Source organism: Mytilus galloprovincialis, chromosome 10, assembly GCF_965363235.1.
Source record: "Mytilus galloprovincialis chromosome 10, xbMytGall1.hap1.1, whole genome shotgun sequence".
Classification (NCBI taxonomy): Eukaryota; Metazoa; Mollusca; class Bivalvia; order Mytilida; family Mytilidae; genus Mytilus; species Mytilus galloprovincialis.
Genome location: NC_134847.1, coordinates 48,802,073 through 48,829,086, shown reverse-complemented (window position 1 = coordinate 48,829,086; position 27,014 = coordinate 48,802,073). Strand labels below are relative to the sequence as shown.

The window sequence follows — 27,014 nt, the reverse complement described above, 5'->3', positions numbered from 1 at the left end:
AACAAATTAATTTACCCGTCATCATGAAAAATAAACTGAAAAAGCACATCGAATGAGATATACATTTTATTTTTTCTATATGCAAATTCATGTGAAAGGTAAAACTGAACTAAACAATACAATTCCTAAAAAACAATAAAGATAATCCAATCAATTTTGTTGATTGGATAATTCATGGCTCAGTAGTTGTGTAATCAGTGACACGTGCCCTCATTATTTTATAAGAATTAACATATCTATCCAAGTTCGATTCAGGCGCGGATTCAGAGGGGGGAGGGGGGTTCCGGGGGGTTGGAACCCCCCTTTTTTGGCCGATCAATGCATTTGAATGGGGACATGTAGTTGACCCCCCCTTTTTTGGTCCTGGGTTAGGACCCCCCTTTTTAAAATGGCTGGATCCGCCCCAGCGATTTCAACTTCTACCAAAATTTAACTCTAAAATAAAAAGCGTATAACGAATATAAACATCCATCATGTGTGCAGATATGATTACGGTAATGGGTCCTGAGTGCACTTTGTGGAGCGGCCGGTTGTTTAGACGTACCTGAAGAATAAATCATTTCCTGAACCTAAAATACATTTATCTGTAATTAAAGAAAATTCGCCTAAAACATTCTCTCATATATTTAAACAATTAATTGTAAAATAATTAATTCAACGTCGGACTTTCTGTCTGTTTACTAATACTTATCTTGTTCAGTTTAGTTTATACCCATAATAGATGAACGGAAATAAGTACTTTTTTTAGGAAAATTTACAACTAGATGAACGGAATTAAGTACTTTTTAGGAAAATTTACAACTCAAATTTTCAAAAACAAAATTCTCCACTTTTTACCTGGATGTTTTTCTCTGTCTCGAAGCCGCAACCGTTGACCCCGTATCAAACGTAGCGACCAACACCTCACATGACGTATTCTCGATGTTGAGGTATTGACAATATACAATCACATTTATCAATATACAGCAAGTAAGTAATTTGGTGTTGAATGCCAGTAGATCAGAATTTGTTAATTGAACTTTACCTGTTTAAGGGGCACTAGCTGCCAAGTTCATGTTCTTCATCGATTTTAATAAAATTCATATAACGTGTATAGTGTTGAATTGTTTATTAAAATGTTGCCCACAATCTTGGCTGATATGCATAAAACCATTATATTTCATGACACTGCATGAAAAAGAAATGGACTTATCGCATAATACCAGAACCAGAGACATATATATTGTATCTAATATCTCTGCCAGAACTAAAAAATAAACTACAGTAAGTCCACATACACATAAGAGGGTATGGATGTGAATTAACAGAATAGAGAACAAAGGACAAAGAAAAAAAGGAATAAAGAATAGTGAATGAATGGAAAGAAAGTGTAAGTTATTAAAAATATAACTAAAAAAAGAAGACAGAAAAAAAAGATACCCCTCCGAGACGAGCCTTACATGCACTGTTATTACCCAAGGTTAATTTTACGGCGGCCCATTTTATTTTGGCTTAGAAATAAACATAATTGACAAGTTTCCTTCCCCTGCATTCTCGATCCCACATGTAAATAGCACGGTGATTTCAAAAAGACATTGATACATCATTACAACACTTGCCGTCAGTGTTTGAATATATTGATTAAGAAGGTACAATGTATAGAAGATTAATGCACGCACACTATTATCCACCACTGGCCTAAATAGTTAGTCCGCAAACAACGAGGGTCATAAAAACCCAGCACTTTGATCACAGCCACCGGCATGGTGTGAATCTGAAAGCTTCCCACTATCCATTTCTACCCATAGAAAACTTTTGCCTTTCATTTATCAAAAATGAAATATGTTGATATTAATGGTATATAAGAATTATTGGGGAATTCAAACCATTCCTATTGTAAGTGATAAAACTAAATTTATATCAGGGTGATTGAAATGAGGAAAAAAAAGGGGGGATCAGGAGTTCAGGGCCCCCTGTTTGGGAAAAGAATTGGTTGATTATATATGGAATCACTGAGTCATGGCAGGAGCAGGCCCCTCTTAGGCAGTCGGTGGGCCCACTTTTGAAAAATTCTGGATCCACCACTGTGGTCATGGTAGTCTTCAGTTGTATTATCTTTTTAAAAAAAAAATACACCTGTATAGTGTATATTCTTTAGTGTAAATCAAGAGAAATACTGTGAACTATCTGTGCATTGGGGCTTATTAAAAGGTATTTCGTGGGGAAGAAAGAAGGGAGGGTGAGTCCATGGGAGGTAATCCCCACCCCTTTCAATTTGAGAATATGCTATTATCTTGTAACGGTCCAGATCCCCATCCCTAAACCATATATATTCTTGAATGGGGCGATAAAACAAATCAAATGAAATTAAAAGGAGGTCTTTGGGGGCTATCCCACCCTGTTCAATTTGAGAATGTGCTATTATCTTGTGAACGATCTAGATCCCCACCCCTAAACCATATATATTCTTGTCGGGGACAATAAAATTAATAATGAAATAAAATAAAAGTGAAGTCCCACCCCCTCTAGTTTGAAAACTTGTAAACGGTCAAGATCCCCACCCCTAAACCATATTTATATATTCTTGTATAGAACAATAAAACAAATCAAAGGAAATATAGGGAGAGTCCATGGGGTTCACCCCCACCCCCACATGTTTGAGAAACTTTTAAATGGTTGAGATCCCCTGTCATCCAGTGGTTAGGTGAAAAAATTTCAGGATCCCTGATCCCCACCCTCAAACCATATATATTCTTGTATGAGACAATACAACAAATCAAATGAATATAGGACCATCCCCTTTGTCTTGGGTTGGGAACCCCCCTTTTTAAAATGGCTGGATCCGCCCTGGCATACCATCTAGCTAGCTATAAAGGCTTTAAAGATATGAAATCAAACAAGGAAATTAACAGTGTAGGCAACTGTTTTGAATTTAAAAATATAGTCTTTTACATATATAACAATGTTGAATTTTTTGTGCATTTATTTTTGCTTATCGTATTTTCAATAATGGACAAAATTGCATGATTGAATATTGTAATTTAAGAAAAATCAGCATACATGATATAAAATGGGAAGTGGAAACTGGGAATTTGACAAAGAGACAACAACCCAATCAAAGAGCAGACAAAGGCCAAAGGTCACCTATATATATGGGTCTTCAATGCAGTGAGAAAAATTCGGCACTGGTCTTCAGCTCATAAATATGTATCAGAAATGAAAACGAGATACAGCTTTCAGTTGTATTAATAAAAACCTCACAATAAGTTCTGAATATCAGAATATATATATACAGTATTGCAAGATTTTCTCAAAATGTACACATAGAGCTGAAAAACTGCCAGTGACTGTAAAATTAATCATGCTTACATTAAAGTCCATGGAGTCCATCTTAATATGCATACTCACGTACAAAGGAATATAAGTATGCAATAGACATCAAGTTTTCAAAAATAAGAGTATCTATGCCATTAATTTACGACAAGATCTTAATCAATCTTAAGTAATAATTTCGGTTTGTTTAAATATTTCGGAGGTTAGTATGACCTCCTCTTTGGTGATGATGTTTTCGTTTTAAAGTTGGGAAAATTGTTTGTACATGTACCAACAAAAATGAAAACACAAAGTCAATCTAGAATTATGTTTTTATCATTTTTTTATGCTTAGGTTGTCAGCAAGATGAAAAGGACAAGTATGCAGTTCAAAATTCAAAATGTGGATAAGTTACCTTTGCAGATTTTCATACTTTGCATGAATGAATTCAAAGGTTATATGATGGACAGCAGAGAAAGAAAAAAACAACTTTTCAATTATCCTGCTCCTGGATAAATGTAAAACATCTTGTTCTTCGGTAAGTTTTATGCTCTGTTTTGATAGTGTTATTGCATTCATCTTTCCAGTCTTTCCTCTAAATTTTAAGTTTTTGGTGAGTGTTCACCATGAATTTCAGTAAGTAACTGGTGGATTTACATGTATATACTCAAAATTTAGTACTAATATTAATGGGATTTTAGCATGACATCCTGCCAAATGCTTATTAATCATGTTTATGTTCCAGAACATACAAGTATTTGGACTGTACGCATACAGTCTGCCCAATTTTAAGAAGTTGGTCAAGTTTATTACAAACAAATGTACAGTACAGATCAACATAACTGAAATCTTTAATAGATTAATACAAAATGTTTAATTGCAGTTAAAATAAAAACACAGGTTTGGTCGAGCTGGTACCAGACAGTACAAGTATACTTAAATGGTCTGACTGTACACATATGGTGGGACTGTAAGTTCTGGACCGTAAAAGTAAGATCCGAATACTGATATGGTCTGGAACATTTATACATGTCTTAAAATTAATATCAAACACATTGGTGTTTTTGAACTTGGTAATAAGTTATTTGATAGAACTATAATGTTTTGGGATATCAAAATCAAAAATATCCCATTTTTACTTTTTATAAAGAAGAAGATTATTGATGTATGTTTAAATGTATATCAAAATGAGACAGCAAGCCAACAACACCATGAACACAAAAAATAAGGATAAAACATACATATTTTTTTGTATCAATGTTATAATTTCCAATATGTTCAAAGAGTTCAAGGTATTTTTTCATTGAAATAAAACACAAATTGAAATCTGTCTGAACTTCAAAAGCTTAAAGAAATATTGTTTCTGTTGCCTGCGTTTTGTATAATATATTGCAAATTCTTGTGAATAATGGAATGTTATTATAGTTGTCTAAAGTTTCAACATTGATCTTTATACTGTAAATTCATAAATTATTGCGTGCATTTATTATTGCGATTCTGTCATTTTAGACTTAAATGCGATTTTAAATTTTACGCTTTTGAGAAAAATCCTGTTTAATCCATATAAAATATTTCATAATGCGAGTTTAAATTATTGCATTTACAACTCAGTTGCATTTTTCGCAACAAAAAAAAACTCGCATTAATTCCGAATTTATAGTATATATATATATCATGTATATAACTTGGGAAAATACCCAAATGTTATAAAGAAGAATAAATTAATTGATTGGTATATGGTATTAGAATAGGAAGATGTGGTATATTGCTAATTTGACAACCCTCCATCAGAGACCAAAGGATGTAGGCCGTTAGCAACTGATGACACTGGACAACCTTTAACAATCAGTAAAATCCATACCGCATAGCTATTTTTATTGAAAATCATATTATTGCTACATGTATGACAGGGGTACTACTTGTACAAGTGTATTTAATTTACTTGAAGAAGTAAAAAAAAATATACACATATAAGTAAATTTTTAGGATACTTATACAAGTGAATTTTATTTCCTTGTATAGGTAAAAAAAAAATTGGCTTAGTTATGTCCCTTAGTCATTAAGAATTTTTTACTTGTATAAGTAAAAAAATCATCCTTTCTTCTTTTCTTGAATTCTTAAGATTTCTTAGCTCTAATAGAATTTTAAATTGTGTACCCTTTGCAGATGTCTTTACTAATCATTTAAGTGTAATTTCATGGACAATGAAAGTCCCATTTGTCTGTTATCTTCTTAACACTGCTCATTTACAAGCCCCAAAGGAGCAATTTTTGAATGCCTTGCGCAAATATACAAGATCTTTGCTCAATCAGTTTCTTTGATGAATTAAGGAGATGAAACATTGAACTTTAATGAAAAAATTTGAGCAAACCTGGGAAAAATCATTAAAGGCATGATTTTACATCTCAAAACTTGAGGATTTGTGTGGGATTGTAAGAAAAATTTACTTATACAAGTAAATTTTTCAGAAAATTAAGGGGAGATTATTCAAACATTATTTATTTACTTATATGTGTATATTTTTTTTCACTTCTTCAAGTAAATAAAATACACTTGTACAAGTAGTACCCCTGACTATGAAAACAATTTTGTATAATCCATTACTTTAGATTTTATTGGTTCTTTTTCAGAAGGATTGAAATTCACCACCTGGAATACATGGAGAAAACAGAGAAACAAGACCAGAATAAATTCAAAGACAAAAGTTGGATCAGTTATTATTTTCATCACTCTGTCAATGATTTGAAGTTCTTTTAAATTCAAAAAAATATTGAAACCACAATAATGTCAAAGTTTTGTGCTGAATGTCTAAAAAGTGGACTATACCATCAAACAATGCTGGATGATTAGAAAATATTAATGTTTTGTGTTGAGGGATATTGTGAAAAAAATAGATTTACTTAAATAGATACTAGTATGTTAAGCCTAACAATAGAGTTTTTATTGATTTCAAATGGCAAATAATTGTGTTTCAAGAAGTATTCTATAATTCATGAATAAACATATATTGATACTTACATTATCTGCTTTGTTGTTTAAAAGTTTAGTTTTGAACAGTTAAAGAACAATATGCTAAATTAACATTTCCCAAGAAAAAAAGATATTCAATTAAAAAGATTCATCTTATAATAATTTACTACCAAATAGAACACATTGTAACATACACATTACTGTTTATTTATATCTATATATTTACAATTAGAATCCCATAGGATTTTAATTTGTCCCATGGGATATTAAAAATCCCATGGGATAATAAAAATCCCATGGGATTTTTTTTGTCCCATGGGACAACAAATATCCCATGGGACTACAATAATCCCATGGGACAAAAAAAAATCCCATGGGATTTAACCAAAATCCCATGGGATAATGGTAAATCCCATGGGATTTTGCCCTGTCCCATGGGATATTGAAAATCCCATGTTTTTATAATTCAAATTGCAAAATAAATATGAAAGTAACTGTAGAAAACCAATGAAATTATTGAATCCCATGTAATTCTGCACATTTTGGTTATATACATGATATTGTAGCTCTTGTTTGAGGCGGCGGCGGATTTGCAAATGAGTGTTTTGCAAATTAAAAGTGTCCAGTGTTTATCGTTTTGTTACTAGTATCTAAATGTTTTGCGTTTGTATCAATCCTATTATTTGAATTTTAAATTTATAACCATGCATAATAAATAATGAACGTTATGTGTGGCAAACAAATCAATCAATAAATGTTCAAATTTTAGGTTATCTTACATTACAGATATCATGTGAATACAATGTAGGTAATGATGAAATACTTGCTAAACTCAAAACGTAAGACGTAACCGTGGTGACAACAAAGTGTCTGTATCAACCGCCGTAGTTTACATTTTGAATGTTCTAGTAGCAAGATGTGGAGAGTCAATTAAATAGTACTAAACATAAAACATTAATCTTCGGAAATCATACAAATACTATAAATATGGTAACCTTTTCTTTTACAACGAAAACTGAACACTGGATACCTGCTCCACCCATTTTGTGGATATTCCATGCTACTGAATCAGACCTGCAAACCAAATGACAGACATATATTGCTCAAAACCTTGTTTAAAATGTTGACCAGTTTGGTTTTAATGTATATTGTATGTCATAGGATATTCACCGGAAAGTACCAAATCCTGCAAGATAAATATCCAGTGTCTTCTTCACAAATATTAAATACAATATGGCATCGAGATACAGATTCGAGTTGCTGAAGTTGTATTCCTATTTATTTAGTTTATACTTTATAGCTTTCCCTTTTTGTATTTTAGCTTCTATGCTCCTTTCGGTTGAATGAGTCTTGGCGTGACTCGGTTCTTATGCATCCATCTATCGGGGGTTTTGTGTTTCAGTGTTCCCAGTTAAGTTTGGCCCAGAAAATAGATTCGAAAGAAAGATGTTTTTATAGTGTTGTGTTACTCTTTTCCTTATATCTTACTTTATCAAGAAAGTGTAAACTGTATACTGTATGTACTATCAACTAGTAGACAAACTTAATCGTTGCCATCTTTGTCAATTATACAATTTTCTTTTTTTTGCAATATGAATACTACGAACCTTTCAATTCCTTTAGTAAGATGCTTCAACTTATCGGACAGCATTACTCCACCTCCCCATGCTCCCTATAAACAAAAACGAGACAAGTCACTCATTGACAAGGGGAATACAATCAGTATACGAATAAAGATACAATGCAGGATGACAAAAAACAAAAAAGGAGTATCTCGTGCACATTTGAACACCGTAGTTGGACGTGTTTTTTTATATTGTTATGTCAAAACTGATTGGTCAAAATAGTTGATCTAATACCTATTGGTCAAAATAGTTGATCTAAAACCGATTGATCAAAATAGTTGATCTAAAACCGATTGGTCTAAACAGCTGATCTACAGCGATCGTTAGCTTTTTGACTACGAGGTTGGGATTTCGAGCCCATATCGTGACAGGATAGTTCAAATGCAATCTATATTGGAAAGGATTGTCATCCACATATAACACTGGACAAAAAGTGATATACAAAATGTACCAAAGAGTGCTTAAAGTCACTTGAAAGTCCAACAACTAACCAATCAATCAATTATTATTTGTAGTTAAAACGATGATTATTTACATTAACGACATAAAAGCATTCATCCAAAAGGAAATATTTTTGAGACAATAACAAATCACTATATTATTTCTAATTTGTACATACATCGGCGTGCATCCACACGTTATGCCGTTGACAGATATCAGCCACTGCTTCAAGATCGTCATAAGATCCCAACACTGTTGTCCCACACGTTGACATAAACATGATGGGAGCACGTTTCTAAAAGGAAAAAAGAACACCCACAAATATATTCGTGTTTTTATAAAATGATACTTAATGCTTAATCTTTCATTACTAAAGCCCCGCCGGTCACAACAGATCGTACGATTTTTTGTCGTGGAATATCTAATAGTTGTCGTGGCACTGTCGTGCAAAATGTCAAAAAAAAAAATTATTTCGAGTGGTCACATCAGCTACGACATTTCCACGATGGGCACACGACAGACAACAAGAATTGTTTTTGTATTGTCGTGGATCTGTCGCAAGTCGGTCGTGCGATAGTCGTGAGTTGTTTGGGACTATTTCTCAGGTTTTCATGTCGTGGAATGCGCGTGTTACTGTCGTGTCACTGTCGTACGCCTGTCGCACAACAGTCGTGGGTCACTCGCGCGTTTGACTCCGACCTACTGGTATATATATATAAGACCCGATTTATTGCGTTTTGCCATTTGCCTTCAATATTGTTCAATGTTATTATAAGTTCGGTCCAAGTAAACAACGTTTTCGTATTAGTTTATATTATAAATGTTCATTTGAACCAGAATGTCCCCGAAAAGAAAAATTAACAAAAGAAATGTGGTAGCAGTAAACGTGGATGATGTTGACCAGACGGAGGACTCAAGCTGAAGCATATGAAAATATGTTGCACGACGAACGTACAACTGTCGTACGACAGACAATCAATGTTGTGCGAGCATCGTACGAAATTTGGTATTCGTGCGACTGTATCATGAGTGTCTTGCGACAGTCGTGATATTGTCGTAGGACAGCCGTACAATTGTTATATATTAACATGGTTTATTTTGAAACCCATAAAAATGTTATCACGCGACAGTCGCACGGCTGTGGTAAGACACTCTCACGACAGCCACAAGACAGTGACACGACAAAATATCGTAGAGTGAAAAAGGTGCATGTCCAATTTTCGTCCCACGACACACGACAGCGCCACGATGCTTAAAATATCGTGCGACTGTCGTACGACGATCACAGATGACCCACGATTTGACATAACTTCCTGTCGTGGCGCTGCGTAGATGTGTCGTGGGTTCGTTGTGACCAGGGCTTTAATGTAAATTTATCTCAGAATAAGTAGGATTTTCTCAGATAAACTATCCTAATTTATCTTCAGATAATTGAATACATGTATTTTAATTTCAGACAATCTCATTTTCCCATAAAATCTAGGTTTATTTCGGATTCTAAATATATCGAAGAACAATTGTTTAAATTGGACGGCAATCGTTCTTCTTTAAAAACGACAGTATTGTTGGTATTGTACGATAGGAAAGGTAAGAAACACTATTTATTAAAAAGATGTGACCAATTCAGGGAACAAGTCTTTGTCCAAACAAATTGAAGATTCACTGATCAATGCAAACTAAATAATACGTCCACCAAGATTAAATGATTTGATTTGGTTTTTGGTGTTTAACGTCCCTTTAAGCAGCGCATTTAGGCTATTTCGTGGCGGCCAGTTTTTATTGGTGGAGAAAGCCGGAGAAAACCACCGACCTTAATAGGAAAACTGACAATCCTAGTCAATTAAGATTGGAGTCGAGAGCACCCGCACGAACGGGGTTCAAACTCACAACCTCAGAGTTGACTGGCTTCTAGTGATTACAGTAGTAACTACTTAGACCACTCGGCCACCAAGGCCACCAAAGATTAAATGATAAAGTAATCTTCTTTGCAAAAAAAAAAACACTCTGTTACATGTGTACAATGTAAAAGTTAAATATTTCTAAAATGATACTTAAACCTAAATCTAATGTTTTAATTTATTCCGATTGATTGTATTTTAATTGTCACTGTATTTTTTTTCAGATCTCACAGATTTAGAAAAAAGAAGAGAGAGGATACGCGAAGGCCTGCTTCCTGTCATCAATGTTACTGTAAAAAGAGAAGACATCATTGAAGATGTACTAAGTAAATACAGAAGAAAACCAGACATTGTACACCACAACATCAATTGTATTTTTGTTGGTGAAGAAAAAATGCATTTGGGTTTTGAGGGTGTGTCAAGGGAAATATTTTCCGGTTTTTTTTTTATGGCAGTGGTACTTGAAGTTCTGCATTGGCAACCATCATAAGCTCCCTAGAGTTAATGCCAGCACATTATTTAATGGGACCCTTCAGATGATTGGTAAAATCCGAAGCCATGCTTCATAAATGTGTTGTGTAACTATTTGCCTCAAGAATTTTCACCTTTACTTTACATCTGCTGGCCACTAATGGCATGGATACCGATGAACTCCTCCAAATTTTTTATTATTGTATCTGTCATAGGGTGAAACTTGCACATTTATTTCTTATCTAAGATCAGTATTTAATTACTCACATTAATTTACTATAGTCAAGAGTGTTATGTATTTGTAGATTTATTGTTTTCATGAACTTTAGCAGACTGTCTGATTAAATTTAATGTATGATGCAGCTGTGTTTTAACTGTAATCATTTCTAATTAGAAGCCGTATAATTTATGTCTCTGTTTGTTTATATTTTGTCCCTATAGTTGTGTGGTCTGGGGATGAATGACGATTTAATGTGTGAGAAAGTAATGAAAGTAGCAAGGGCCTTTGCGATCATAAAAGTTAGTGAATGTTGAGTTTCGAGGGAGTTGAATAGAATTAATGGTAGTGAATGGATGTGTCTCTATATTGAACAATGTAATTAGCTGAAGTGTAAATTTATGAACTTGTACATAATAAATATGTATATATGAACATTAGTTTTTAAAGCCAGTGCCTTAGAAAGAGCTCCGTGACATATCGCTGAAACAGATTCGAAGCTAGTGAACCATCTTTTATTCAATACGAACTGGGATGGCCTACAGGCAGAGATTGTCAATCTCATTTCCACATATGGTGGTTTTGAAATACCAACAAGGAAAAATGTTAGACATAGCAAAAATCACAATGACCGTAATACCATGTCTGCCCATTTTGAAAATTAAAGTTGGTATGGACTGCTTCCATCTATTATGGAACGGTATAACAGAACCAGTGATATCTAATTTGATCGACTAATATAAGAAGAAGAAAAGCTAAAAATCTATTTTGAAAGATTTATCAGGAGTTTTACAAACAAACAACTTCTCCGCTTTAATACACATTTTTGACTTCAAGTGACATTTTATGTGTACCCATGCTTTACGTTTCATTCAATATCACTCAAGGCTTCAACAGATGACCTATTGCAAACTTGTTCTGCTACACTAAACATAGGTCGTTTCTATCTTTTGGAAGATTGATTGATTGGTTGTTGGTTGCTTAACGTCCAGTGGCAAATATTCCATGCATATTCAGGACGAGAACAAGTTCACAATAAATACAATAGGGTCTTTTGGAAGAACTTGTAGGAGAATTCAATATGTGTTAAAAACACAAGTCTAGTGCAATGTTTTGACTCTGAATTGTAGAAAAGGTTTAAATTTTGTTCCTACGACACTACTATTATTTGTCTGTCTTATTTTGGGCCATGGCGTGTCTTATTTTTAGCCATGGCGTTGTCAGTTTATTTTCGATTTATAAGTTTGAATGTCCCTTTGTTATCTTTTGTCCCTCTACTATAATTATTCCTTCAAGTTCTTGACATTTATGTTGATCTAATGATTCTTGCCTTGAAACTTGGTATTCTCTTCTGTTTTTGTTTTTATAAATATCACGAGTTGAAAATTATGAATTATTGTACTTTGTTTAAATAAAAGAAGACAAATAATAAATATTATGAAACTGCAACAAAAAAACAGTGCTCAGTGACAAATTCGACATTCAAGATGACTATTTGTATGCTGTATATAGTATTAATATGTGATACTAATATTTAAGCTTCTATAGTCTTCAGATTGTTTAATGTATGTATGCTCAGTTTGAATAAAAGCTATTATTGAAAATGTGATACTTTGAGATAATAGCAGCTAACGGTCTTAAGCCCCAGTCCCACTAGACCACGATCGCACTACGCTCATCGCGTTCTAAAATGTTTTCAGATCGTGGTGAGGTCGCGGTATGAGTGAGCGGCATGAAAATGTTAATTTACTACGTCCTCATCACGCTGCTACAACGATCCCAATACGATTATACCACGTTCTCAACACGCTCTTTCTACGATTATCATGATCATAATGATTCTACGCTTATCACGTTCTCACTACGACCATACCACGAGTTATCCGATTGCAACACGATCTTACCAAGCTTCTACTGCGATAATAACACGTTCTTACCACGATTATACTTTAATACCGCTATATCACTACGTTCTAAGCCATAACGTCAACATTGTGTTCCGTATCAAAACTGTTTCATTCCTTCGTAGATTTATCGGAAACAACACAATAATGCCACCAAAATCTACCATACCACTTTAGCGTGGTGGGAAGGGTTTACTTGAGGCTGAGTGAGCTCTGATAGAACGAATCTTGATCCAGTAGAGATGTCGGACCGTCAATCAAACCTGAATCGCAACCTATTGTCCATCAAGCTTAAATGACGATGTTTTAGTGAACGATAGCAGGGATGACACAGATGTGTCAAGCATGATTGTGGCGCCGTTAGAGAAAAAAGAACAAGAGGTCCAAATTACAAGCAAAGAAACTAAACCTTGCGAGCTTTTATATATTTTATGTAAAAATGACAATGAGCATAATGATTTAGTATGAACGTAGTCAGGTCGTAAGAAGAGCGTGATGAGGACGGCATGGACGTGCTAGAATCATACTATGGTCTTGAACAGCGTGATACAAACGTGGTATAGTTGTAGTGGAAGCGTAGTTGGGTCGCGGTGAGAACATGGTGGTCGTAGTGAGGTCATAATAACTTAGTTGGGAGATCGTAGCGCAGTCTCTCCGAATATAATCACACTTTTGCTATGCTCTCGCTACGATGATTTTGCGACCTTTGCGATCTTAAAACCTTACTGCACTCTAACTACGCTTGTACTACGACCTAATGTCGATGGCACGGGCATGCTGGTGTAGATGTTCTACTTGTAATTATATAATAACTATTTGCAAAATTATGAATTGTTTGATATACTAAGAATTTCTACGCAATGCATTACCTTTATAACTTATTTTGGCAAAACGTTTCGAAATAAATGGCCCTCAATGCTCCTCAATTTCGTACTTGATTTGGCCTATTTACTTTTTTATTCGAACGTCACTGATGAGTCTTTTGTAGACAACACACACGTTTGTCGTACAAAATTCTATAATCCTAATATCTAAAGATTTTTTTATAGTATATATGAGGGATGGACAGGGGATACCATGGGTCCTTCATTTCTGTATTCCTTATTGTTTTCGCTCCATATCTTTTAATCTTAACTACTTAACAAATGTATTCAGGACAATGATCTTTTCTGTAATCAGTATATTATTTACTTTTTGCAGATATTCTTTGTATTTTAGCATTTAGTTATATATTTCTTGATCTTATCTTTATTTGTTTTGCCATTATTCTCTATACTCCTTACCCTCCCCCCGCACATTATTTTCTATTCTGTAAACCCCATATCCACATTTTCATAAATATATACACCTAAGCATTAAATCATACCTACATTTTGTTTACACTGACGTATCTTGTGTTCTAAATCCTTCGGAATAATTCTGCCTCTATCATCGGTTTTGATTGTAACAACATTATCTGTGCCGAATCCGAGAAAGCTTGCACCTTTCTCAACAGAATAGTGTGCGTCTTCGGACTTCAAAATGGTCATTGGTTCACAGGTAAACATGCCTTTTTCCTTTAAAGCGGAATTGTATCTAAATCTGGCTAAATGTATAGCTGTAAGATTCGAGAAGGAACTACCTGTAAAAAGAAATGAAGTGTGAACACAAATTCAGTAAATGCATACACTTCTTAAGTGCAATATTTTGCAATTACAGAACCCGTTTAAAACTTACGAGACAAAAACAAAAGAACCATGTATAGAGTTACAAATAATTTGATACAAATAAATAATTTATACACATCATATGATAAGAGTGTTTTACCTTATATTGATATCATTCAGACTGACATTTTTTATAGCTTAACATCGTCCCGTGGCAAATATCTCATAGAACTCTGGGACATAATTACATTAACAATTAATATAAGATTGTCAATCGGGTGAATGAATGATCGTTTGGATTGCAACTCTTTTTTGTTTTAAACAAAACATATAGAAACCATTCATAAAGTTAAAACAACGCGTTTTAACGTGTTAAAAGCGTTTTTTCTCGCTTCACGGGGTATCTGACTCGGATGAAACACCTGCAACAAAGCGATGACGTTTTTAACTGAGCTCTTCATTCTGTTGCACCAGTTCAGTGAAGAAATACACTGTGTTTTACATGTGAAAATTGACCAAAACTCCAAGACTTTTAAAACACCAGTACGCGTACCTCTATGCGACTCTTCGGTGGAGTTCAAATCGTGTAAAATAATTTTTCAGTTAACGAACATGTACCATAACCGACCACGATAAACCATTAAAGCCCTGTTTGAGCCACCAAAAATTCAAATAAATTTACGTTTTGAAGCGTGTCAAAATGTTTTATAAGGTTATCAGAAATTTAGTTTCCATTTAAATATAACCAATTATAATTGCTTTCAATTGAGAATCAAACAAAATTCTTCATGTCATGCCTATCAATACTAATAGTAGAAAAACAAAATGTAGTATATGACTTATGTAACATTTAGTATAATAGTAAACAGTAAAAATCAATAGTATTTTGAATAAAGAATAAAAGTCTTACAATTCACTCTCAAAAAATCAAATGGATAAGTATTTAAAATTTTCTTTTTTTATGGAGATCATGCTTGAACTTTGGGAGAAAAAAATAAATATTCATTGAGAAATATTATCATTTATTGCTACACATGTTAACACAGAATTACTGTTAAGTTGAGAGAAATTTAGATATTACTTTGAATTTGTCACACACTTAATGTTTAAAATTTATATGGCAATACATATTTTGAATTAGGTATTTTTTTATCAAATATTCATACCTGGACAGAAAATGCCTTCGCCATCTGGATACCCGATCACTGATGATATCTTCTTGAAAATATAATTTTCTAGCGTCACCATGACTGGAGCCACTTCATATGTATGCCTAAAAATATTTTTTATTGATTGCATATTACATGTACAAACATTATGCATGCATATTAGATTATAATTTTTGGAATCATCACACATATATATATGTGTTACAGTGAATTTGTATAATCAGGGTTATGTAGAATCCCTGCATTTTTCAGGGATTATGTAGAATCACTGGCCAGTTTAGGGATTATATTTAATCACTAAAGTTTTCAGGGACTATGTATAATCACTAGAAAAAAAAACGCCAGGGATTATACATTATAACTGAAATGAAGAAATAGTTTTATTTATAAAGAAAATGAATTAAAGTCAAATAATTTATTCTATAAAATCATATTAAAACAGCATTACATTATATAAACATAAATTGTAAAATTTTAAGCACAAAATATCAAAATGATATTCCTATTTTTTTTAAATGTTAGGCACAATAAATTAAAATGTTAAACACAATATATTAAAACTAGAGGCTCTAAAGAGCCTGTGTCGCTCACCTTGGTGTATGTGAATATTAAACAAAGGACACATTACAAAATTGTGTTTTGGTGATGGTGATGTGTTTGTAGATCTTACTTTACTAAACATTCTTGCTGCTTACAATTATCTCTATCTTTAATGAACTTGGCTCAGTCGTTTCAGTGAAAATGCTAGTGAAAATTTACAAATTTTATGAAAATTGTTAAAAAATTGACTTTAAAGGGCAATAACTCCTTAGGGGGTCAATTGACCATTTAGGTCACGTTAACTTATTTTTAGGTCTTACTTTGCTGTACATTATTGCTGTTTACAGTTTATCTCTAACTATAATAATATTCAAAATAATAACAAAAAAACGGCAAAATTTCCTTAAAATTACCAATTCAGGGGCAGCAACCTAACAATCAATTATCCGATTCATCTTATAATTTTAGGGCAGACAGACCTTCACCTAATAAACAATTTCATCTCCTGTCAAATTTGCTCTAAATGCTTTGGTTTTTGAGTTATAAGCCAAAAACTGCATTTTACCCCTATGTTCTATTTTTAGCCATGGCAGCCATCTTGGTTGGCCGAGTCAAGCCACACATTTTTAAACTAGATACCCCAATGATGATTGTGGCCAAGTTTGGTTTAATTTGGCCCAATAGTTTCATAGGAGAAGATTTTTCTAAAAGATTACTAAGATTTACGAAAAATGGTTAAAAATTGACTATAAAGGGCAATAACTCCTAAAGGGGTCAACTGACCATTTTGGTCATGTTGACTTATTTGTAAATCTTACTTTGCTGAACATAATGGCTATTTTCAGTTTATCTCTATCTATAATAATATTCAAGATAATAACCAAAAACAGCAAAATTTCCTTAAAATTACCAATTCGGGGGCAGCAACCTAACAACAAGTTGTCCGATTCATCTGAAAATTTCAAGGCAGATAGATCTTGACCAGATAAACAATTTTACCCCGTCGCAGATTTGCTCTAAATGCTTTGTTTTTTGAGTTATAAGCCAAAAACTGCATTTTACCCCTATCTTCTATTTTTAGCCATGGCGGCCATCTTGGTTGGTTGGCCGGGTCACGCCACACATTTTTTAAACTAAATACCCCAATGATGATTGTGGCCAAGTTTGGTTTAATTTGGCCCAGTAGTTTCAGAGGAGAAGATTTTTCTAAAAGATTACTAAGATTTACGAAAAATGGTTAAAAATTGACTATAAAGGGCCATAACTCCTAAAGGGGTCAACTGACCATTTTGGTCATGTTGACTTATTTGTAAATCTTACTTTGCTGAACATTATTGCTATTTACAGTTTATCTCTATCTATAATAATATTCAAGATAATAACCAAAAACAGCAAAATTTCCTTAAAATTACCAATTCGGGGGCAGCAACCTAACAACAAGTTGTCCGATTCATCTGAAAATTTCAAGGCAGATAGATCTTGACCAGATAAACAATTTTACCCCGTCGCAGATTTGCTCTAAATGCTTTGTTTTTTGAGTTATAAGCCAAAAACTGCATTTTACCCCTATCTTCTATTTTTAGCCATGGCGGCCATCTTGGTTGGTTGGCCGGGTCACACCACACATTTTTTAAACTAAATACCCCAATGATGATTGTGGCCAAGTTTGGTTTAATTTGGCCCAGTAGTTTCAGAGGAGAAGATTTTTCTAAAAGATTACTAAGATTTACGAAAAATGGTTAAAAATTGACTATAAAGGGCCATAACTCCTAAAGGGGTCAACTGACCATTTTGGTCATGTTGACTTATTTGTAAATCTTACTTTGCTGAACATTATTGCTATTTACAGTTTATCTCTATCTATAATAATATTCAAGATAATAACCAAAAACAGCAAAATTTCCTTAAAATTACCAATTCAGGGGCAGCAACCTAACAACGAGTTGTCCGATTCATCTGAAAATTTCAAGGCAGATAAATCTTGACCTGATAAACAATTCTACCCCATGTCAGATTTGCTCTAAATGCTTTGGTTTTTGAGTTATAAGCCAAAAACTGCATTTTACCCCTATGTTCTATTTTTAGCCATGGCGGCCATCTTGGTTGGTTGGCCGGGTCACGCCACACATTTTTGAAACTACATACCCCAATGATGATTGTGGCCAAGTTTGGTAAAATTTGGCCCAGTAGTTTCAGAGGAGAAGATTTTTGTAAAAGTTAACGACGACGGACGACGACGATGGACGACGTACGACGACGACGGACGACGGACGACGACGACGGACGCCGGACGCCAAGTGATGGGAAAGCTCACTTGGCCCTTTGGGCCAGGTGAGCTAATAATATGCTGTCTTTACCACAATACCCACATTATAGAAAACATTTTCTTTCACACATCGAATCAGATTTTATGACCCGCCTAAGAGAAATTAAGTGTTCAGTAAAAATATCTGTAGGTACCCCCAAAAAAAGGGTATTATCAACTTCGAACTGGTTCGAGAAAGATACCATGGTTTTTTGGCCAGGCGATATCCTTTTTTTAGACTTTTGGTGAACAATTACCATAATGTATTTTTGGGATTCCCTTTCCTTTTTTACCCTGTGGAATTGCTATTGCTGTGAGAATATATCAGCTATTTTTCAATCTTTCCATTGGTTGATATACATTTTTGTCAGGTCTGGGGTTGCGTGTAACCATGAATCTTTATATTTGAATACATCATTATTGATAAGTAGAAAGAACTAGAGGCTCTAAAGAGCCTGTGTCGCTCACCTTGGTCTTGTGCATATTAAACAATGGAAACGGATAAATTCATGACATAATTGTGTTTTGGTGATAGTGATGTGTTTGTAGATCCTACTTTACTGAACATTCTTGTTGCTACAATTATCTCTATCTATAATGAACTTGGCCCAGTAATTACAGTGGAAAATATTTTCTAAAAATTTCTAAAAATTTATGAAAAATGTTAAAAATTAACTATAAAGGGGTCAACTGACCATTTTGGTCATGCTGACTTATTTGTAAATCTTACTTTGCTGAACATTATTGCTGTTTACAGTTTATCTCTATCTATAATAATATTCAAGATAATAACCAAAAACGGCAAAATTTCCTTAAAATTACCAATTCAGGAGCAGCAACCCAACAACGGGTTGTCCAATTCATCTGAAAACATCAGGGCAGATAGATCTTGACCTGATAAACAATTAAACCCTGTCAGATTTTCTCTTAATGCTTCGGTTTTTGAGTTATAAGCCAAAAACTGCATTTTACCCCTATGTTCTATTATTAGCCGTGGCAGCCATTTTATTTGATTGGCCAGGTCACGCCACACATTTTTTTAAACAAGTTACCCCAATGATGATTGTGGCCAAGTTTAGTTTAATTTGGCCCAATAGTTTCAGAGAAGAAGATTTTTGTAAAAGATTACTAAGATTTACGAAAAAATGGTTAAAAATTGACTATAAAGGGCAATAACTCCTAAAGGGGTCAACTGACCATTTTGGTCATGTGGACTTATTTGTAAATCTTACTTTGCTGAACATTATTGCTGTTTACAGTTAATCTCTATCTATAATAATATTCAAGATAATAACCAAAAACAGCAAAATTTCCTTAAATTACCAATTCAGGGGCAGTAACCCAACAACAGGTTGTTCAATTCATCTGAAAATTTCAGGACAGATAGATCTTGACCTGATAAACACTTTTACCGCATATCAGATTTGCTCTAAATGCTTTGGTTTTTGAGTTATAAGCCAAAAACTGCATTTTACCCCTATGTTCTATTTTTAGCCATGGCGGCCATCTTGGTTGGTTGGCCGGGTCAAGCCACACATTTTTTAAACTAGATATCCCAAAGATGATTGTGGCCAAGTTTGGATTAATTTGGCCCAGTAGTTTTAGAGGAGAAGATTTTTGTAAAAGATTACTAAGATTTACGAAAAAATGGTTAAAAATTGACTATAAAGGTCAATAACTCCTAAAGGGGTCAACTGACCATTTTGGTCATGTTGACTTATTTGTAAATCTTACTTTGCTGAACATTATTGCTGTTTACAGTTTATCTCTATCTATAATAATATTCAAGATAATAACCAAAAACACCAAAAATTCCCTAAAATTACCAGTTCAGGGGCAGCAACCCAATAACGGGTTGTCCGATTCATCTGAAAATTTGAGGGCAGATAGATCTTGACCTGATAAACAATTTTACCCCCATGTCAGATTTGCTCTAAATGCTTTGGTTTTTGAGTTATAAGCCAAAAACTGCATTTTACCCCTATGTTCTATTTTTAGCCATGGCGGCCATCTTGGTTGGTTGGCCGGGTCACGCCACACATTTTTTAAACTAGATACCCCAATGATGATTGTGGCCAAGTTTGGTTTAATTTGACCTAGTAGTTTCAGAGGAGAAGATTTTTGTAAAAGTTAACGACGACGGACGACGACGGACGACGGACGCCAAGTGATGGGAAAAGCTCACTTGGCCCTTCGGGCCAGGTGAGCTAAAAAGGATCTCTGACCAAACTTAGACAGTAGAAATAAATCATTGGGGATATCGACAATATAATAAAAGAGAAAAGTTGAATAATGATTACATCAGTAAAAGCAATGTTGTAATGTTGCTGCAAAATATCAAATTTATTTTTATGAAGCATTCTTTCGACTTATTTTCATATCACATAATAAGATTGAAAATTTTAATGAGTTACGCCCACTTCATTTGTTAGGCTAATCACGCAAGTGGATAGTGGGAACTGGCTACAAACGCAAGTGGGGAGTATGGGCTGTTTTTAACCAGACTGTATACGAGTCAGATCAGCAGAACATTATCCTAAATATACAAGACTAACACACTGCCGCACTCTCCCAAGTTACATTTACCTTTTGGTAAAATAGGTCTTCACGTGTTTCGGTACTTGACTTTTGAATATTTATCTTAGTGAGTTCTGATGAAGGTAAATCCAGGAACAAATACACCTTATTTTGTTTATTGTATTATTTTTACAAGAAGGTTAAAAAGGCCTCCCAATGACCAATATAATGATATTTTATTTATCATTTAGGTAAAACATAACCTAAATCACGAGTACCACTTACACATTACAGTTCAGGGCTTCAGTTAACCAGGCTCCAAATAGACTGTATGGATCAATGGCGGTGTACATTGTGTTGAAGAAATGTGGATGGCCTACAAAAAGGTTGAAATAAATCTACAAAAAAGCATTTAAATACATACAGATAAAAACAACCAATGCAGTGACAATTGTATTTTTCGTATAATAAGATTTGATTAAATTGTTCATAGATTGCGATTACATGTATGTGTTTCAGCATTATGATAATTATGTACAATTTCTAAATTTGTCTGGAAAAAAAATCAAATTAACAAACTATATATACAATGTATATGGTAAAGAATAGTCTTCCTCGAGTAGAAACATGACAAGATTAATTTTGATTCCCTTATTTAGTTCTTTCATTTTTCCATTGCATTACCTGGTACAACACTTCCACCTATTACTTTCTTTCCCAGCTCCAACAACTTCTCACGTGGTATAGGTTCTTCATAAATTTCCAAGTCTAAAAATTTCTGTAAAAACCATGGTATCAAATAGAATACTACTAGTTAAAAATGAATGAATAAAATCTATAAATTCAATTAAATTTACAAAAAGCACAAACATGTATTTGCATGAGGACATTATAAATATTTATCATATACTTAGACTAAATAACATATAAATTTTATAAATATTTTTATAATTTTTTATAATATATGATAATAGCATTAAATTGACGTAATTTCCATATTTTTCGAATTGGTGCTTAGCGGGCTGATATGAAAAGTTTAACATATGCTTCGATTGTTATCACACGCCTTTCCGTAACGTTATCACATGGCATTCCGGTAATACTCGGCCAATTCCGGAAAATACACCTCAATGCTACGTTTTCAGTGAAAAACATTACAGAGTAGTGTACAAAACAATTATTTGAATACTGGAAAGTATATTGTTTAAAATAACAAAAAAAATAAAAAACAAAAACAAACAAACAAATTATTTAATAAATGCATTTTTTAAGTTTTTCTGAAACATAATTTAGAAAGTTTCTTTAAAAAGTTGACTTTTCCAAACAATGATCATTATGTATATTGTTGAACTATTTTTTTTTTTTGATTCGTTCATATTAAAATGTTTTTTTTTCTCTCTCTGTTGAGGCATATGATAGAAAGATTTCATATTGAATGTATCAAATTTTGGGCCCGACGCCGTGAACATTTTTACTCTTTAAACTTCAGGAACCATGTAAAAGGATCAATATGAATCTGTTATTTTTCTGTACTGTTGAAGCATACATGTATGATAAAAAGATCATAACATGTCATTTTTCATATCGCATGTATTATCAGCCCTTGGTCAATATCAGCCCTCGAGCCATGCGGCTCTTGGGCTGATATTGAACCTAGGGCTGATAATACCTGCGATATGAAAAATGCCATGTAATTATCTGATAATATTTTTATTTATTAAAGCACAAATTACACCCATTAGAGGGCCATAGGCATGACAATTACATGTGATAACAACAATATAATGACGACATTAAAATTTACATAAAAAATAAAATAAACCAAAACATTAAACACAACAAATGGTAAATTCAGCTATTTAAAAACATTTCCTCGTGCCTTTACATTGTTTAAGCATGTACATACGTCAAATCAGTGATTTTTTTTTATGAACAGACCATTTTGAATAATGACTTGAGGTTTGGTACTCATTACTCTGAAAATAATGCAATTAAATGTATACAATTAATTATCTGTCTAGTATAACACAGATTTTATGATTGGTTGCGTACAAATAAAGCATACAACTCATTTATTCACTTACTTGCAAGTCTAAAGGTTGCTTGAAATTAAGAACTTTAGTATTTGGATCAGTTTGTGGTATAAGAGCTTCATTTAGTATTAGTTTACTAAAATCTTTCACAAATTGTTGGATTTCTGGTTCAGCATAGGAATAGCCTGTAGATAAAGAAATATGCATTCAAGTGTATGGCATAAGTGGTTAATGTTTTGTTTGTAAAGAGAGACTGGGATATGCGTAAATGAAACAACCGTCTTGCAACACAAGGAAACAATTACAAAAATTTGGAGAGGTCATCAAGCATACATGTATAAGACTAAGAATATGTGGTATGATTGTCAACTAGACAACTCTCGACATACCACCGAAATTATCAACTATATAGGTCACCGTATGACCTTCAACAATGGAGAAAGACAACACAACACTATTATAAAAGGCCACGAAATGACAAATGTAAAACGAAAACAAATATGTAAAAAATAATGAAAACAAAAATAAAATATGTTACACAACAACAAACGAAAACCACTGAATTACATGCTCCTGACTTGGGACAGGCACATATACTGTTACATATATTTTGATTCTGGAACAAACCACTTATGGTTTGAAAACAAAGAAATATTCTGCTCAGTAGTTGTTCAATTTTGGGACATCATTCACATGTATCTTGTATTATTTTAATTTTAGTTTCTTGTGTACAATTTGGAAATTAGTATGGCGTTCATTATCACTGAACTAGTATATATTTGTTTAGGGGCCAGTTGAAGGACGCCTCCGGGTGCGGGAATTTCTCGCTACATTGAAGACCTGTTGGTGACCTTCTGCTGTTGTTTTTTTTCTATGGTCGGGTTGTTGTCTCTTTGGCACATTCCCCATTTCCATTCTCAATTTTACGTTTTACAACAAAGGTGTTTTTAAATATATCTCAACACACACTCATTGGAAACTGATATTTGACCATTTTGGTATTATCCAAAAATAAATGATGTGGTCATACACCTAGTATTAGACTTGATACATGTATAGTTAAAAGAAGTCGCTACCATAGAAATTCAACTCATACAACTTGAACAGGGCGTCTTCCAATATCAAGGAGTAAACTCTGGTACGATACACCGTACTCACTGTATGTACACTTTGAAACACTGCGAGTTAGTGGCATTTGTACATGCAGTTTTTTTCATTGATTTTATTTTTCTACTTGTCCAGTGAAAATAAGAAATAGCAATATATACATAAAACAAATCTAATTCTTTCCAGAATCATGCTAACTTTATTGATTGTTTGTTTGATGTTTAACGTCAAGTGGCAAATATTCAGTTCATGAGAGATTAGAACATATTAACAATAAGTACTATACATGTATGTACATTTTTGTTGTAGGTCCTGTAGGCTGTCCGTGTCGGGATACGGTCTGAGAATTTATATTGCTACTGGAAAATGAAGGTAAATTTGATAGGGACTGGAATATTTTTTTGCAATAGGTCACATACGGACCTTTTTGATATGTTGCTATGTTTTTGACTGGTAGAAAGTGAGGCACTTTCTCTACACGAAACCTCAGATTTAGCATCCCCGTTCTGATAGGATGTTACTGCGTACTTGTACATCCATACACAACCAAAAAGACGCTCCAAATTGGCAAGGGTTTTATTGTCGGTCAAAAGAATACTTGTTGTGGCCATATATCTTTGCCACGTTCACAACTAGGGCCTAACTATAATAAATGTTAAATCACCAATCAAAATTTAACTAAGAAGTTTGTTTTATTGAGGTGTCATCTGGGAATTATTAATTTCTTATAGCAGATAATAGGTTTCTGAATTGTACAGATTCCATGTGTAATAATCCTAATATGACCTTTATTTTCTTTTGAAAAAAAAAAATAATACGTACATGTGTACACATGAAATTCCTGTCCTTATACGACGTTAACCAATGAACCTTTATACTACTACTTCTCATTGTAATGACAGTTGCGTCACGCCCTTTGGGTAATGCACTTTCGTGTGAATGCTCGGATGATTATGTTACACAACTGTTCTTCGCATGATGAAGCCGTCATAATACTCTTCACGCTATATAGGTTAGTCACTTAGCATATAATTTGAACATTTAACTTGATTAAAATGTTTGAATAAAATTTGTGGTGGTAATGCTGCACATTAAAATGTTTAAATATTGGAATATCATCCCTGTCGATCAACAAAATGTTTAAACTTTCTATAATATTAGCAATAGTCTAATTTATTCTGTGTTCAATTTTGCGTTGATTACTATAACTATGTTTTTTTCTGAGTCAGAAATATTTATTTAGTTTTTCGACGCTATCAATAAAAAAATCCCTTATTTTATCACTATAAGGTATGAGAAAAATCTGGATTTAAAAATTTTTTCATAATCAAATTGGGGATCAGAGTATTTTTCTAGAAAGAGAAAAAGAAAATATCCCCCACTGCCTTGAAGTTGATGGTCGTTCACTTATTAGTAATTAGAAATTGTTGATTTATTTTAGTAGACAATCAGCACATTAGATTTCAAATTATCAAACTACATATATGAATAATAAAATTATTAAGTTTTATAAAATTGTAAATACTAAGGATTTTCTACCCCAAGGAAAAGGTTTCCTTAGTTGTAATTAGGAAAACCTTTTTGGATCTTCAATACACTTCAACTTCGTACTTTACTGGCCCTTCTATTTAATTTGTAATTCAAGCGTCACTGATTATTTTTTTGAAACGAAAAGCGCGCCTGACGTAACCCCCTTCCGCTCTGGTATCTATAAACTTTGTTTTGTGATGACAGAAATAACGCCTCTAAAGTTATGAAAATGCGTGTGCCCTATGTCCCGAAAGTTTTTCATGAATGCTCAGTAAAATAGTTTGTTAGCCATAGTATGTCTGGGTTAAAAAAATCACAGCTTCTAATTTTAAGTTGATACCACGTTAATATTTTTAACGGTTTCAAACCGAATTACAAATACAATATTAAAAGTTGTAGGTAAAAACATTCTTAACACTAATGGTATTTACTAATTTCATTTAAGCTTACCTTTAAGGCAGTTGCTGTTGTCGGATTCGGCCATTGCACATCAATAGATTTACAGGTAACGTATTGTAAATGTTGACTAAATTCACTTAAAATGCATACGTTATAACAATTGCAACACTGCAGTCTGTCACCATGATCAAATATGAATTCGGGGGAAGTAGAGCATGAAAAATTGTTCAGCAACGTGAACACATATAATACATTTCCAGATTTTCCCATTAACGTTTCACCTACATTTTCTGTATGCATATATGGGTCATTATAAAAAAACATGCAAATTTCGAAGAGGGAATATTTAGAAAAATGATGTCATTGTTTAAACATTTAAATGTGTTTTTCAATTCTATAGTATGGTAGCTTTTATATTCAGAAATATGCCATGGGGAAAATGAAGAGTTCCTTCAATTTAAACAAGTTTAGGTCATCCTTTGATAGAATCGTGTCAATGGTGTTACCAATTTAAAACATTCATTAAGTTTCTAAATATAATTATTTGTTAAATATCAAACAACTGTTCCAATTTGTTGTTAAAGTCTGTTTTTACATATTATGTAGAAACTATAAGGGTTCAAACTCCATCAGGATAAACTGATTTTGGATGCATTTGACTATGTTGTCGCATTTGTCATATAGCTCCTTGGTATTAGGCTTTCATTTATTCATTCGGTTTATTTAGTCAATCCCGAAAAGCGCTCCGTGGCATCATAACAAAATACTGAGAGAAAAAAACACATAAAAATATTGAACCCCCTTAAACCACGAGAACATATACGATTGTCAGTTATGAAATTTTTATTCATTGATCATTGATTACCATGTGTGCCATATATTCGGATAATGAAATGCATTAAACATCAGTTTTACAGGAACAAGGCAAAATATAACGGATGAAATGAAGTT

At 33.3% G+C, this 27,014-nt stretch overlaps 1 protein-coding gene and 1 long non-coding RNA gene across 2 annotated transcripts in view; one reads left to right on the top strand and one right to left on the bottom strand.

Annotated features, from left to right (window-relative positions):
• LOC143047719 (cysteine sulfinic acid decarboxylase-like) overlaps positions 1-26,241 on the bottom strand; it is a 43,436-nt gene extending 17,195 nt beyond the window's left edge. The window contains exons 1-9 of the mRNA XM_076220930.1: positions 26,115-26,241; positions 23,079-23,212; positions 21,679-21,772; positions 21,280-21,370; positions 15,630-15,736; positions 14,188-14,438; positions 8,506-8,622; positions 7,869-7,933; positions 7,257-7,335 (exon numbers count right to left, since the gene is read on the bottom strand). Coding sequence (XP_076077045.1) covers positions 7,257-7,335; positions 7,869-7,933; positions 8,506-8,622; positions 14,188-14,438; positions 15,630-15,736; positions 21,280-21,370; positions 21,679-21,772; positions 23,079-23,212; positions 26,115-26,148 — 972 coding nt within the window. The 5' untranslated portion in view covers positions 26,149-26,241. The remainder of the gene's footprint in view (positions 1-7,256; positions 7,336-7,868; positions 7,934-8,505; positions 8,623-14,187; positions 14,439-15,629; positions 15,737-21,279; positions 21,371-21,678; positions 21,773-23,078; positions 23,213-26,114) is intronic.
• LOC143047721 (uncharacterized) lies at positions 347-6,898 on the top strand. The gene is made up of 3 exons (XR_012969648.1): positions 347-1,628; positions 3,646-3,829; positions 5,922-6,898. It is a non-coding gene; the product is annotated as an uncharacterized LOC143047721 (long non-coding RNA).
• Positions 26,242-27,014: the final 773 nt, after the last annotated feature.